The 14,195-nt window shown below is 53.0% G+C and overlaps 1 protein-coding gene across 1 annotated transcript in view; it reads right to left on the bottom strand.

Annotated features, from left to right (window-relative positions):
- Nucleotides 1–14,195, bottom strand: part of ATRN (attractin) — a 222,363-nt gene that overhangs the window by 87,190 nt on the left and 120,978 nt on the right. The window contains exons 13-21 of the mRNA XM_069745133.1: nt 9,308–9,426; nt 9,066–9,204; nt 8,709–8,884; nt 7,800–8,019; nt 4,179–4,364; nt 3,863–4,096; nt 2,981–3,118; nt 2,798–2,891; nt 2,253–2,305 (exon numbers count right to left, since the gene is read on the bottom strand). Coding sequence (XP_069601234.1) covers nt 2,253–2,305; nt 2,798–2,891; nt 2,981–3,118; nt 3,863–4,096; nt 4,179–4,364; nt 7,800–8,019; nt 8,709–8,884; nt 9,066–9,204; nt 9,308–9,426 — 1,359 coding nt within the window. The remainder of the gene's footprint in view (nt 1–2,252; nt 2,306–2,797; nt 2,892–2,980; nt 3,119–3,862; nt 4,097–4,178; nt 4,365–7,799; nt 8,020–8,708; nt 8,885–9,065; nt 9,205–9,307; nt 9,427–14,195) is intronic.

Raw genomic sequence — 14,195 nt, 5'->3', positions numbered from 1 at the left:
AAGAGACAGAGCGTGAGAGACGTGCAGCAAGGTGTGATCAGCCACACTCGGGGAACGCAGCTCCGGGCAGAAGTCAGGAGAAAACATCTCCTCTGTGCAATATATTACTTATATAATGAGATACGAGCAGACGCAATAATAGGAGAGCAATGATCCAACTCCAGTGTGTGCAGCGCCGTGTCCGGGCCTGCAGGGGGCACTGTCACCCCACTACCAGAGGGAACATGCAGCTGTGCTGCACCATCCCCTCCGACCACGCCACATCCCCAGATCCACACACCGTCCCCTCCGACCACGCCAAATGCCCAGATCCACACACCGTCCCCTCCGACCAAGCCTGCCCCCAGATCCTACACACCATCCTGTCCAACCAAGCCTGCCCCCAGATCCTACACACCATCTTCTCCGACCAAGCCTGCCCTCAGATCCTACACACCATCCTCTCCGACCAAGCCTGCCCCCAGATCCTACACACCATCCTCTCCGACCAAGCCTGCCCCCAGATCCTACACACCATCCTCTCCAACCAAGCCTGCCCCCAGATCCTACACACCGTCCTCTCCAACCAAGCCTGCCCCCAGATCCTACACACCATCCTCTCTGACCAAGCCTGCCCCCAGATCCTACACACCATCCTCTCCAACCAAGCCTGCCCCCAGATCCTACACACCATCCTCTCCGACCAAGCCTGCCCCCAGATCCTACACACCATCCTCTCCGACCAAGCCTGCCCCCAGATCCTACACACCGTCCTCTCCAACCAAGCCTGCCCCCAGATCCTACACACCGTCCTCTCCAACCAAGCCTGCCCCCAGATCCTACACACCATCCTGTCCAACCAAGCCTGCCCCCAGATCCTACACACCATCCTCTCCGACCAAGCCTGCCCCCAAATCCTACACACCATCCTCTCCGACCAAGCCTGCCCCCAGATCCTACACACCATCCTCTCCGACCAAGCCTGCCCCCAGATCCTACACACCATCCTCTCTGACCAAGCCTGCCCCCAGATCCTACACACCATCCTCTCTGACCAAGCCTGCCCCCAGATCCTACACACCATCCTCTCTGACCAAGCCTGCCCTCAGATCCTACACACCGTCCTCTCCAACCAAGCCTGCCCCAGATCCTACACACCATCCTGTCCAACCAAGCCTGCCCCCAGATCCTACACACCATCCTCTCCGACCAAGCCTGCCCCCAGATCCTACACACCATCCTCTCCGACCAAGCCTGCCCCCAGATCCTACACACCATCCTCTCCGACCAAGCCTGCCCCCAGATCCTACACACCATCCTGTCCAACCAAGCCTGCCCCCAGATCCTACACACCATCCTCTCTGACCAAGCCTGCCCCCAGATCCTACACACCATCCTCTCCGACCAAGCCTGCCCCCAGATCCTACACACCATCCTCTCTGACCAAGCCTGCCCCCAGATCCTACACACCATCCTCTCTGACCAAGCCTGCCCCCAGATCCTACACACCATCCTCTCCGACCAAGCCTGCCCCCAGATCCTACACACCATCCTCTCCGACCAAGCCTGCCCCCAGATCCTACACACCATCCTCTCCGACCAAGCCTGCCCCCAGATCCTACACACCATCCTCTCCGACCAAGCCTGCCCCCAGATCCTACACACCATCCTCTCCGACCAAGCCTGCCCCCAGATCCTACACACCATCCTCTCCGACCAAGCCTGCCCCCAGATCCTACACACCATCCTCTCTGACCAAGCCTGCCCCCAGATGCTACACACCATCCTCTCCAACCAAGCCTGCCCCCAGATCCTACACACCATCCTCTCCGACTATGCCACATCCCCATATTCTACCTACCATCTCCTCTGACCACACCGCATCCCCAGATCCTACACACCGTCCCCTCCGACCAAGCCTGCCTCCAGATCCTACACACCGTCCCCTCCAACCATGCCGCACCCCCAGATCCTAACTACCATCCCCTCCGACCAAGCCGCATCCCCAGATCCTACACACTGTCCCCTCTGACCATGCCACACCCCAGATCTTACACACCTATCCCCTCTAACCAAGCCGTATCCCCAGATCCTACACATTGTCCCCTCCGACCAAGCCGCACCCCCAGATCCTACACATCGTCCCCTCTGACCACACTGCACCCCCAGATCCTACACACAGCTCCTTCATGATCACGTCGAGCCTCCAGATCTTACACACCGTCCCCTGACCACGCCGCGCCCCCACATCCCATATGACGTGTCGCACTCACAGTAACACGTTCCTTTCAGTGGGTTCCCTTGGTATCGATTCTCCACTTCGCACCTGAAGATAAAGGACAGGAGATAATGCTGCGGGATCAGTCTCTGGTCTCACAGGCGCCTCATACACTGGACCGAGGCCGCTGACATACTACAGACGTAGCAGAGCTGGGCTTGTTACATGGCTCTGTAGGACCGGGCTCTGCTCTGCTAATCTATGGCAGACGCCATCCCCCTAATCTTATCCTCGGAGTATCAGGCCACACGCTCTGCTTATCTATGGCTACCACCTCCGGCGGGCAGCGTGCGCGGGCGTCACTCTAGCCAACAGGAACCATGTACGATACCAGCCGGGCGTCACCGACTGTACCAACTAATGGGAGCAAACAACCATTACGTCTCAAGAGCTCTGTTTGCTGTCAGTCTGAGGATAAAACTTATTGGATGGCTTTTTGTAATGTGGCTGGAGCTATGCAAGCAATTTTAGGAAAGGACACCCTGGTAAGTGGCAGGACTTGTGCACCCGCCCGGGGGGAGGACGGTAGGGGGTACTCACAGCTGGCACTCTTCTCCTTTGATGCCCTTGGTGGTACAGAAGCACTTGCCGCTGTTGGTGTTGCACACGGATGCGTGTCCGTTACATTTGCAAGCTGCAAACAAAAAATTAAAAATCAATTAAACAAACCAGAGCAGTAAAAAAAAAATAACGTTGCCCTGTAGTAAGAACGGTGGTACATACGCTGGCAGGATCCCCCGTTGGTCGGGTCCCCGTAGTAGCCGGAGATGCAGGAGTCGCAGTTCTTGCCGGTGGTCAGGTCCTGGCACTTCTCGCAGATACTCTCATTGATGCACTTGCTGTGTCCATTACATTGGCAGGCTGCAAACACGACCAGTACAGAGTCACTGAAGAAGGACTACAACTCCCAGCATGCATCAATCTATCTCTGGGGTAGCATGGACGTTGTAGTACGCCCATAGAGAAGCTAGAACAAGTGTAACACCACCCCACTAACCACTTCCCTCCGCAACAATTTTCCCTATTTCTTTTTTTATTCCGTTTTTTTTTTTTACTGCTTTTTTTCCAAGAGCCATAACTTTTTAATCTCTCCGTCCCCACAAGGCTTCGTTTTGTCCGGGATTAGTTGTACTTTTGAATAAAACCATTCATTTTACCATACAATATACTGAAACAAAATGGGGAACAAGAAAGTGCGATGTAATGGTAACAAAAAAAAAAAAATCATTATTCCACCATTGTTTGTTCTTTTTACGGTGTTACACTGTGCAGTAATCACCACAATATATATTTTTTTTTGTAAATAAAATTTAGAATTTTGCTCAAAAAAATTATTTTGCTTTAACCGTATTTTATATGTACACAATTTTGGAGAAGAAACGATGTTTTGATGTTTTTTTTTTTTTTTTTGCGGATTGCTATCAAATCGAAAACTGCAATTCTGGCGTTTTGCTTATTTCTATCTTCACGGGTGTTTAGGTTCTGATAAACCGGACTTCTGCGGAGGCGACTTTCTTTTGCCATTTTTTTGACATTATATTCGAGTTCCCTGACCTCGCTCGATACACTGCGGCCCAGCTCTGTGGCGATGGACGCCGATAATACCTGGACAGTGGATGAAGGACCAGTTATAATGGTTGTCGCTCGGGCACAGGCCCGGGTCCAGGACCGGCTCGGATTTGGCCTTGGCGATTGCTGAAGCGTTTGGCATTCTCATGGGTCCCCGGGACGAAGCCTCCATGCACTGCCCCTTCCCGGTGTTACTGGGGTCGGTGCACCAGCCGCATCCAGGTTGCTCCAGGCACTGGGCACAGGTACGATACCCCGAGCAGTTCTCGGCTGTGGAGGCCATGAGAAGAGAAGTCATCCTGAATGACGGGTACATGTGCGACGGCTCACCCAAATAAGATGCTGGACCTACGTAGACAGTTGCTCATGGTGTACCACTCCATACACTGCCCGTACGGGAAGGAGGCCACGTAGGCGTTGGAGTCCACGCACTGCTTCATGTTACTGCACCACATGCACTCGGAGCTGGCGCTGGTGCACTCCGAACACTGCGCTCTGGAGGCACACGGCGTGCGACACTGCTTGGCGCTCTGATTGGCTGAAGAAAAGGTAATTATGCTGATAATGGGAGGAAAGCAAAAAGCAGTGATTGTAAACCAGTCAGCGCAAGCCATAATCAATGAGATGTGCTGGCGTCAGCCAAGGACAACCTGGTGCCAGTCACAGTACATCTGTGGTGCAGGCGCCGGACACATCTGTGCCAGTCACCGTACATCCGAAGTGCAGGCGCAGGACACATCTGTGCCAGTCACAGTACATCCATGGTGCAGGCGCCAGACATCTGTACCAGTCACAGTACATCCATGGTGCAGGCGCCGGACACATCTGTGCCAGTCACAGTACATCCATGGTGCAGGCGCCGGACACATCTTCTGCCAGTCACAGTACATCTGTGGTGCAGGCGCCGGACACATCTGTGCCAGTCACAGTACATCTGTGGTGCAGGCGCCAGACACATCTGTGCAAGTCACAGTACATCTGTGGTGCAGGCGCCAGACACATCTGTGCCAGTCACAGTACATCCGCAGTGCAGGCACCGGACACATCTGTGACAGTCACAGTACATCTGTGGTGCAGGCGCCGGACACATCTGTGCCAGTCACCGTACATCCGAAGTGCAGGCGCCGGACACATCTGTGCCAGTCACAGTACATCCGCAGTGCAGGCGCCGGACACATCTGTACCAGTCACAGTACATCTGTGGTGCAGGCGCCGGACACATCTGTGCCAGTCACAGTACATCCATGGTGCAGGCGCCGGACACATCTGTGCCAGTCACAGTACATCTGTGGTGCAGGCGCCAGACACATCTGTGCCAGTCACAGTACATCTGTGGTGCAGGCGCCAGACACATCTGTGCCAGTAACAGTACATCCATGGTGCAGGCGCCGGACACATCTGTGCCAGTCACAGTACATCCGTGGTGCAGGCGCCGGACACATCTGTGCCAGTCACAGTACATCTATGGTGCAGGCGCCGGACACATCTGTGCCAGTCACAGTACATCCATGGTGCAGGCGCCGGACACATCTGTACCAGTCACAGTACATCTATGGTGCAGGCGCCGGACACATCTGTACCAGTCACAGTACATCTATGGTGCAGGCGCCGGACACATCTGTGCCAGTCACAGTACATCCATGGTGCAGGCGCCGGACACATCTGTGCCAGTCACAGTACATCCATGGTGCAGGCGCCAGACACATCTGTACCAGTCACAGTACATCCGTGGTGCAGGCGCCGGACACATCTGTGCCAGTCACAGTACATCCGTGGTGCAGGCGCCGGACACATCTGTGCCAGTCACAGTACATCCGTGGTGCAGGCGCCAGACACATCTGTACCAGTCACAGTACATCCATGGTGCAGGCGCCAGACACATCTGTACCAGTCACAGTACATCCATGGTGCAGGCGCCGGACACATCTGTGCCAGTCACAGTACATCCGTGGTGCAGGCGCCAGACACATCTGTACCAGTCACAGTACATCCGCAGTGCAGGCACCGGACACATCTGTACCAGTCACAGTACATCCGTGGTACAGGCGCCGGACACATCTGTGCCAGTCACAGTACATCCATGGTGCAGGCGCCGGACACATCTGTGCCAGTCACAGTACATCCGTGGTGCAGGCGCCGGACACATCTGTACCAGTCACAGTACATCTATGGTGCAGGCGCCGGACACCTCTGTGCCAGTCACAGTACATCTATGGTGCAGGCGCCGGACACATCTGTGCCAGTCACAGTACATCCGCAGTGCAGGCGCCAGACACATCTGTACCAGTCACAGTACATCTGTGGTGCAGGCACCGGACACATCTGTACCAGTCACAGTACATCCGTGGTGCAGGCACCGGACACATCTGTACCAGTCACAGTACATCCGCAGTGCAGGCACCGGACACATCTGTACCAGTCACAGTACATCTGTGGTGCAGGCACCGGACATATCTGTGCCAGTCACAGTACATCCGCAGTGCAGGCACCGGACACATCTGTACCAGTCACAGTACATCTGTGGTGCAGGCACCGGCGCATCTGTGCCAGTCACAGTACATCTGTGGTGCAGGTGCCGGACACATCTGTGCCAGTCACAGTACATCTGTGGTGCAGGCGCCAGACACATCTGTACCAGTCACAGTACATCCATGGTGCAGGCGCCGGACACATCTGTGCCAGTCACAGTACATCCGTGGTGCAAGCGCCAGACACATCTGTACCAGTCACAGTACATCCATGGTGCAGGCGCCGGACACATCTGTGCCAGTCACAGTACATCTATGGTGCAGGCGCCGGACACATCTGTGCCAGTCACAGTACATCCGCAGTGCAGGCAACGGCGCATCTGTGCCAGTCACAGTACATCCGCAGTGCAGGCGCCGGACACATCTGTGCCAGTCACAGTACATCAATGGTGCAGGCGCCGGACACATCTGTGCCAGTCACAGTACATCAATGGTGCAGGCGCCAGACACATCTGTGCCAGTCACAGTACATCTGTGGTGCAGGCGCCGGACACATCTGTGCCAGTCACAGTACATCCGTGGTGCAGGCACCGGACACATCTGTACCAGTCACAGTACATCCGTGGTGCAGGCACCGGACACATCTGTTCCAGTCACAGTACATCAATGGTGCAGGCGCCGGACACATCTGTGCCAGTCACAGTACATCAATGGTGCAGGCGCCGGACACATCTGTGCCAGTCACAGTACATCAATGGTGCAGGCGCCGGACACATCTGTGCCAGTCACAGTACATCTGTGGTGCAGGCGCCGGACACATCTGTGCCAGTCACAGTACATCCGTGGTGCAGGCACCGGACACATCTGTACCAGTCACAGTACATCCGTGGTGCAGGCACCGGACACATCTGTTCCAGTCACAGTACATCCGCAGTGCAGGCACCGGACACATCTGTGCCAGTCACAGTACATCTGTGGTGCAGGCGCCGGACACATCTGTGACAGTCACAGTACATCAGCAGTGCAGGCACCGGACACATCTGTGACAGTCACAGTACATCCGCAGTGCAGGCACCGGACACATCTGTGCCAGTCACAGTACATCTGTGGTGCAGGCGCCGGACACATCTGTGCCAGTCACAGTACATCTGTGGTGCAGGCGCCGGACACATCTGTGCCAGTCACAGTACATCCGTGGTGCAGGCGCCGGACACATCTGTGCCAGTCACAGTACATCCGTGGTGCAGGCGCCGGACACATCTGTGCCAGTCACAGTACATCCGTGGTGCAGGCGCCGGACACATCTGTGCCAGTCACAGTACATCCGCAGTGCAGGCACCGGACACATCTGTGCCAGTCACAGTACATCTGTGGCGCAGTCACCGGACACATCTGTGCCAGTCACAGTACAGCCGTGGCGCAGGCACCGGCGCATCTGTTATGCCAGTCACAGTGTATTACTCACAGTGGATCGTTTGCACAGGCGTCAGTCACGTACCACTCACCTGGTCTTTCACAAATGCTGCCATTAATCTCGTGGATGCAGGTTGCGGCTTTGAGGCCCACGGTGGAGGGTTCGGCCAGGTAGCCACAGAAGCCGGCATCGCTGGGCTCCCCGCTCTGCCACTGCAGCGTGGTGTTAGTAAAGGGAGACATGTCTTCCCAGCACCAGTAAGAAATGTTGATCTTCCGAAGACCAACCCAAGGCGTGAGCTCACTCTTTGTCTGTAAGAAAACATCAATGTGAGATAAAAATGTTTTCTTAATATAAGCCCTTTTCTGCTCCATTCTGAAACCTCTGCCTGCCGCCTAGCACCTCTGCCTGCCGCCCAGCACCTCTGCCTGCCGCCCAGCACCTCTGCCTGCCGCCCAGCACCTCTGCCTGCCGCCCAGCACCTCTGCCTCCCGCCCAGCACCTCTGCCTCCCGCCCAGCACCTCTGCCTCCCGCACAGCACCTCTGCCTCCCGCACAGCACCTCTGCCTCCCGCACAGCACCTCTGCCTCCCGCACAGCACCTCTGCCTCCCGCACAGCACCTCTGCCTCCCGCACAGCACCTCTGCCTCCCGCACAGCACCTCTGCCTCCCGCACAGCACCTCTGCCTCCCGCACAGCACCTCTGCCTCCCGCACAGCACCTCTGCCTCCCGCACAGCACCTCTGCCTCCCGCACAGCACCTCTGCCTCCCGCACAGCACCTCTGCCTCCCGCCTAGCACCTCTGCCTCCCGCCTAGCACCTCTGCCTCCCGCCTAGCACCTCTGCCTCCCGCCTCGCAACTCTGCCTCCCACCTCCGCTTGCTGCCTAGCACCTCCGCTTGCTGTCGCTACAAGCGAGCACTGTCTTGAAAGGAAAACAATCAGTAAATGAATGAGCTGCGGAGCGGTTTAGGTGTGAAGCAGAGGGCTGATGTTACCTGCATGTTCTGCAGCTGCTTCACCACAAACTCCACTTTCTTGGGGGTGGTGAGAGACGCCAGCATGGCGTTCTGTCCGCGACACGACAGCTTGGAGTTATCGTAGGTGTCCTTGGTGTTGGTGATTTTCAGGCAGGAGCTTTCCACCAGATGCCAGCTGGCACCGCAGATGTTTTCTGGGGAATATGTTGGAATTGTGTGAGACCTTACAGAATCAGAACGCAAGTCCCTAAATACGGTCAGGTTTCTGGAGGGGTGTGTAAAGTTTCCGGACCCACTGCAATCAGTGGTGTCCTGCAGCACAGCTTCCGTGTGATTAGCAGAGGCCACTCACACAGATTGGCCCCGGGGGGTTACCTGGCAGGCCGATGCACTCCTGGTTCCGGGACTCCCACTGACAGTTCTGGTCCATGGCGCAGCTCTTGCAGCTGGTCTTCTTGTTGCAGTAGAAGCCGTAGTTGCTCGTCGGACATTGCTCGTATAATGTGATCGCTCCCTGAGAACAGACATACGGTGAGTATATAGTGCGGGTTACCACGGAGGTGTGGGGAGCAGCAGCGCCACGCTGTGGGTCCAGGGGGAAGGGGGGTGTCACTGACCTGGCTGCAGTTCTGGTTCAGGGACGCACACTGGTCATTACACCAGCGGCAGCCGTTCGAGTTCACCGTGCAGCTGAAGCAGTCCGTGTACTGATCGCAGCGGCTGTCCCCGTCAGAATCTGGAACAGAGAGTTATAGGTAAAAAGCGGGCACCGCGGCGGCAGAGCCGAAATCATAGCGGAACCACCGTGTCGTCCCCGAGACTGATGTCTCCTGCAGGAACAGGGAGATGACAGCTGTTAAAAAGAAAAGTAATGTGGCTGGGATCTGCGAGGGCTCCAGAGATCCCGACCAAAGGTCCACAATGCTAAAAAAGAGAAGAAGCGAGGTTGCTGCAAACCTGCGTCTTCTCCCAGCCTTCCTCCCTACATCTGTGTAGTATGAAGAGGAGGTTTTGGCTTGCACTGTCACGTAGCGAGGTGCTGGTGGAACGGGCTAGATGACCCTTGAATTAGTATGGACTAAGGATCATCTGGCCAGTTACACCAGTGCAAGCCAAAACCTCCTCTTTAAAGCATATATTTTTATTGGCTTTTTGCACCAGTCCTCACATTACACCTGACCGACACCTTTGCATATGATAACATAACGAGTAACAATATATTGTCACCAACTCTAATGATTTTCTCCATATTCCCACCCAAGAGCTCAGGACCTGGGACTACGAGAAGGAGAGGTACAGACTAATCTCATACGATTTTCACTGCATCACCCTAGCTGAGTACCACTGACAGAACAAAATCTGAGGAGACACCTGAGTCCTACGCTGTTTTCGGATAGCCAGGAATATTGTGAGAAATTCCCAAAAATTCTAAACAAATGCTCATTGGATCTCATTATTCTTACAGCTGAACATCTACAAAAAAATGGCCTCTGAGACCCAGCGAAGTATCCAGGCCATCGAGACACAATTGACCACCACTTTCTCCACAGCCAACTGGAACAACCTCAAAAGTAAGACTGACAAAATTCTTGTGGAACACCAGAGATCACTACAGGAGAGGAAACGTGCTAAATTCCAATGAGGACTGCGTCAACAATCGGGTCTATTGATGGAACCACTATTCAGGCACAAATTCATGGTGACGCTACCGAGGTCCACCTCACAACGGATCTTTCAGCTTGAGCAGCGACACCTCTACCGGAGAGAGCAGACCACAGGGGAGGACACCAACACAGAGAGCAACAAGAAGATCAAAGAGAAAGAATAACCACCCGATTCCAAGTAAGACCCCTAACCTGGTGATGAACATCTCCAGAAACACCCTCTCCCCTGTGGAACTCTCAGCACTACAGAAGGGGTTATTCCTTCTGCCGACCCCCAACTAGGACAGCTCCCAGTTAAAAAAAAAAACCCCACAGCACTTGTACCGATCGATTCATTTAAAGATTCATTTTGGCGTGCTGAACGAGACCTCTGTAAACAGAGAGTTGCCCTCAGGTGACGTCTCTGTTCCGGAGGTTTCCATATCTTCCTTAGGCCTACGTAATGCAAGCATATTTAGCCCACCACACACCCGAAACCTTCATCACATTGATAGAAAGGGCCATCAAACAGTTGTCACACAACATGACCTGGGACTCTTTCCCACACATCAACACCTGCCTCTAGAGGAGAGACGAGCATTGGGCTCACTGCAAAACAACAAACAGATCACAATCAAACCTGCGGACAAAGGGGGTGCCATTGTGATCATGGACTCCACCATGTATCACAATAAGATAATTGGCGGGCTATCTGACACTACCACGTATTAAAACATTCCTGGAGATCCCACTATTAAAATCAACCGCAAAAATCAAGGACCTTCTCACACGTAATTTGGTCAAACCATTGACCAAAAGACAGCTACATTCCTGACTATTCCACATCCCGTGACACCGGTTTTCTATGTTCTACCCAAAATTCATAAATCACTAGGCAACCCCCAGGGACCATCCGACAGTAGCTCCCTCGGACACCATCTTATCCCCTGTCCATTTCCCTCGAGAAAATCATGACCCCCTTGACCAAGACTGTACGCTCGTTCATACTGGTCATGGGTCGCTTCATTACCATCATCAGGGATCTTGCTATCATACCACAGGAAAGCCTTCTGGTGACTGTATTCTATTTGGTGACACGTTCTACGTCCAGAGACGTGGGACCGCAATGGGATCGAACATGGCACCGGCTTATGCAAATACCTATGTCACGGATCCCTACTCCGTGGTGTCACTAATTCGTCACGTGCCTGCTCTCACACGTGACTTGGGGTTGTGCCTGCAAGGGTTAATCTATCTCCCCACTCTCAGTCCAGCATTCAACCTCTGTCCTATGCTGTAATGGGAGCATAAATCACACACCAACCAAGGCCACACACCCGCTCATACACGCTGCCACCACTCACCGAATACACGGAGCGATGAGTCCCAGAAATAATAATACTAATAAAAATATGTCTATCACTCATAAGGCTCACACACCTTAGGCTATGGATTCTTTTAGAACATTCAAGGTTCAACTTGTTAAAGTTTTATACTTTAATAACAAAAGGGTCAGTGCTTACAATAAGAAAAAGGTATAAAAATATAATAAAAAGACATACAACTTATGCAAAACAGTATCAAAATAAACAGGAGAAACTTACAGAAGTTATCTAACTGGTAGTTGCTTCTGCTCCCTGAGGGTAGGACGAATGTAGATTGGACCACACCAGCTTCTCAGGCTGCCCCCATCACGTGAACACAATTCTCTGTCTGCAACCTAAATTTATAACTCTGGTCTGAGGTCAGGTTTCTAGACCGGCCCCTCAGGTTAATATCATAATTGCTGGCTTGTTGATTGGCCACGGCTGCACTACTAATGAATATATATTATTTTCCTCTTGAGACACTTGTGACCAGGTTCCCAGGAATAGATCACCTCAGGCCGCAATTTAGCATCTCCCCTCCAAGACCTCAGAGATGCCAAATGTTACCTTCTTCTTGTCTCTAGCTAGACCTCCTGATGTGATATGGAGACACAATTTCTACTAGTCCCAAGGAAGTACCTATTAACACCTAGGTGCGACTTGCCTTCAGGACAGGTGTTACATTATCACTAGTCACACATATAACCCTAGACATATGTCACTACACACATATAGATATATATATATATACACACATATTTCACCACAACCTACATGAGCAGGTTTGAATAGCAGCACATCTACACCGACAAGCTCTTCATACAACACTACATAAGTTTCCATAGATATATAGATGACATCTTCTGCATTTGGCAAGGTTCACTCGACTCTCTCACAATATCCTTTGCCCATCTCAACTCCATCAGACCTAAACACTTAACCATAACATCAGTGGCATCTCATTTCTGGATACATTAGTCATCCAGGACCCGAATGGCTTACTCACCACTGACCTGTACTCCAAACCAACAGATTGCAACAGTCTCCTACATTATTCTAGTTGCCACCCGAAGGCAACCAGGAACAGTCTCCCACGTTCGCAATTCCAGAGGGCCTCATGCATTGTTTCAGACAAGGGTTTTCTCACCGACAGAGATATGTCACATAAATTCAGGGAACAGTACTACCCCAAGACCCTGCTAGAGAAGCAAGAATCTAGAATTTTCACAACACAAACTTCATCCCCATTCCAAAGAACACCACGTACAGGGTCCCCTTTGTACACGTGTACCACCCCATGATGCCCAAAATCCTACCACCATCAGGAGACACTAACCCCTCCTAGCCAAAGCATATCCGGGCATAGAGGTGTTCAAGTCACCCGCACTGATGTGAAGGAAGAGACCCCCGAACATACGAGACAAATTAGTGAGGGTGGACATCGGCAATATGAACACTGTTTCTACACAATGCTTCCCGAGTAGCCGCAGGAATGGCACCTTCCCATGTCTAAATTGTGCTGTGTGCCGTAACGCGATCAAAGCCGACCACATCACACACCCGGGACGGGCAAATCAGACCCCACTATGGGTTTTTACACATGTGACACAAACTTTGTTGTTTACGTAGTGAAGTGCCTCTGCGGACTTCTATACGTGGATGAGACCACCCAGCACATTAAAGACCGCATTGTAAGCCAGAAGTCGACTATCCGCTGAGGCAAGACTTGGCTGCCCCTGCCCGACCACTTCTCCAGAGCAAAACGCTCAGTAGCGCAATTACGGTTTCAGGCAATCGATCAGGTCCCCAGACCCAGACGTGTGGCGGGAATCACATCAGACTCCTCAAAGGGAAACGTATTGGATCCAGCCAGGGCTGTGGAGTCGGAGTTGGAGCCTATTTTGGTGGAATCAGAGTCGGTGTCAGGGAAAGTGAGGAGTTGGAGGTTTGGCTTACCGTCTCCACAGCGCTGTCACATGCACCTTATATAGTCTAGGATTGGTACTCATGTTAGGACCACTTGTATTCTCACCCTCTGTCAAGGTTACCCGGGCCATGTAAGTGGTTGGCAAAGTACTTTCCTATATGTCGCATTCCCCTTTAAGACATTATGGGGCCGGTTTTATACTATATATGTATTACTCCTTTTTTCCAGGTAATATCTTACTGGGTATATGATGACTTACACGCATCATTATGCCACATTCCCCTTTAAGATATCATCAATGTGTACTAGATGTCCCAGTTATTTTATTCCATATACCGTATATACTCGAGTATAAGCCGAAATTTTCAACCCAAAATTTTGGGCTGAAAGTGCCCCTCTCGGCTTATACTCGAGTCACGGTGGGCGGCAGGGTCAGCAGGTGAGGGGGAGAGGGCGCTGAGGCATACTCACCTAGTCCCGGCGATCCTGGCGCTCCCTCTGCCAGTCACACGGTCTTCGGTGCTGCAGCTCTTCCCCTGTTCAGCGGTCACGTGGGACCGCTCATTAG

The sequence above is a fragment of the Ranitomeya imitator genome, chromosome 1 (genome assembly GCF_032444005.1).
Source record: "Ranitomeya imitator isolate aRanImi1 chromosome 1, aRanImi1.pri, whole genome shotgun sequence".
Taxonomy (NCBI): Eukaryota; Metazoa; Chordata; class Amphibia; order Anura; family Dendrobatidae; genus Ranitomeya; species Ranitomeya imitator.
The sequence above is the reverse complement of the archived record's forward strand: the minus strand, read 5'-3'. Positions and strand labels throughout refer to the sequence as shown.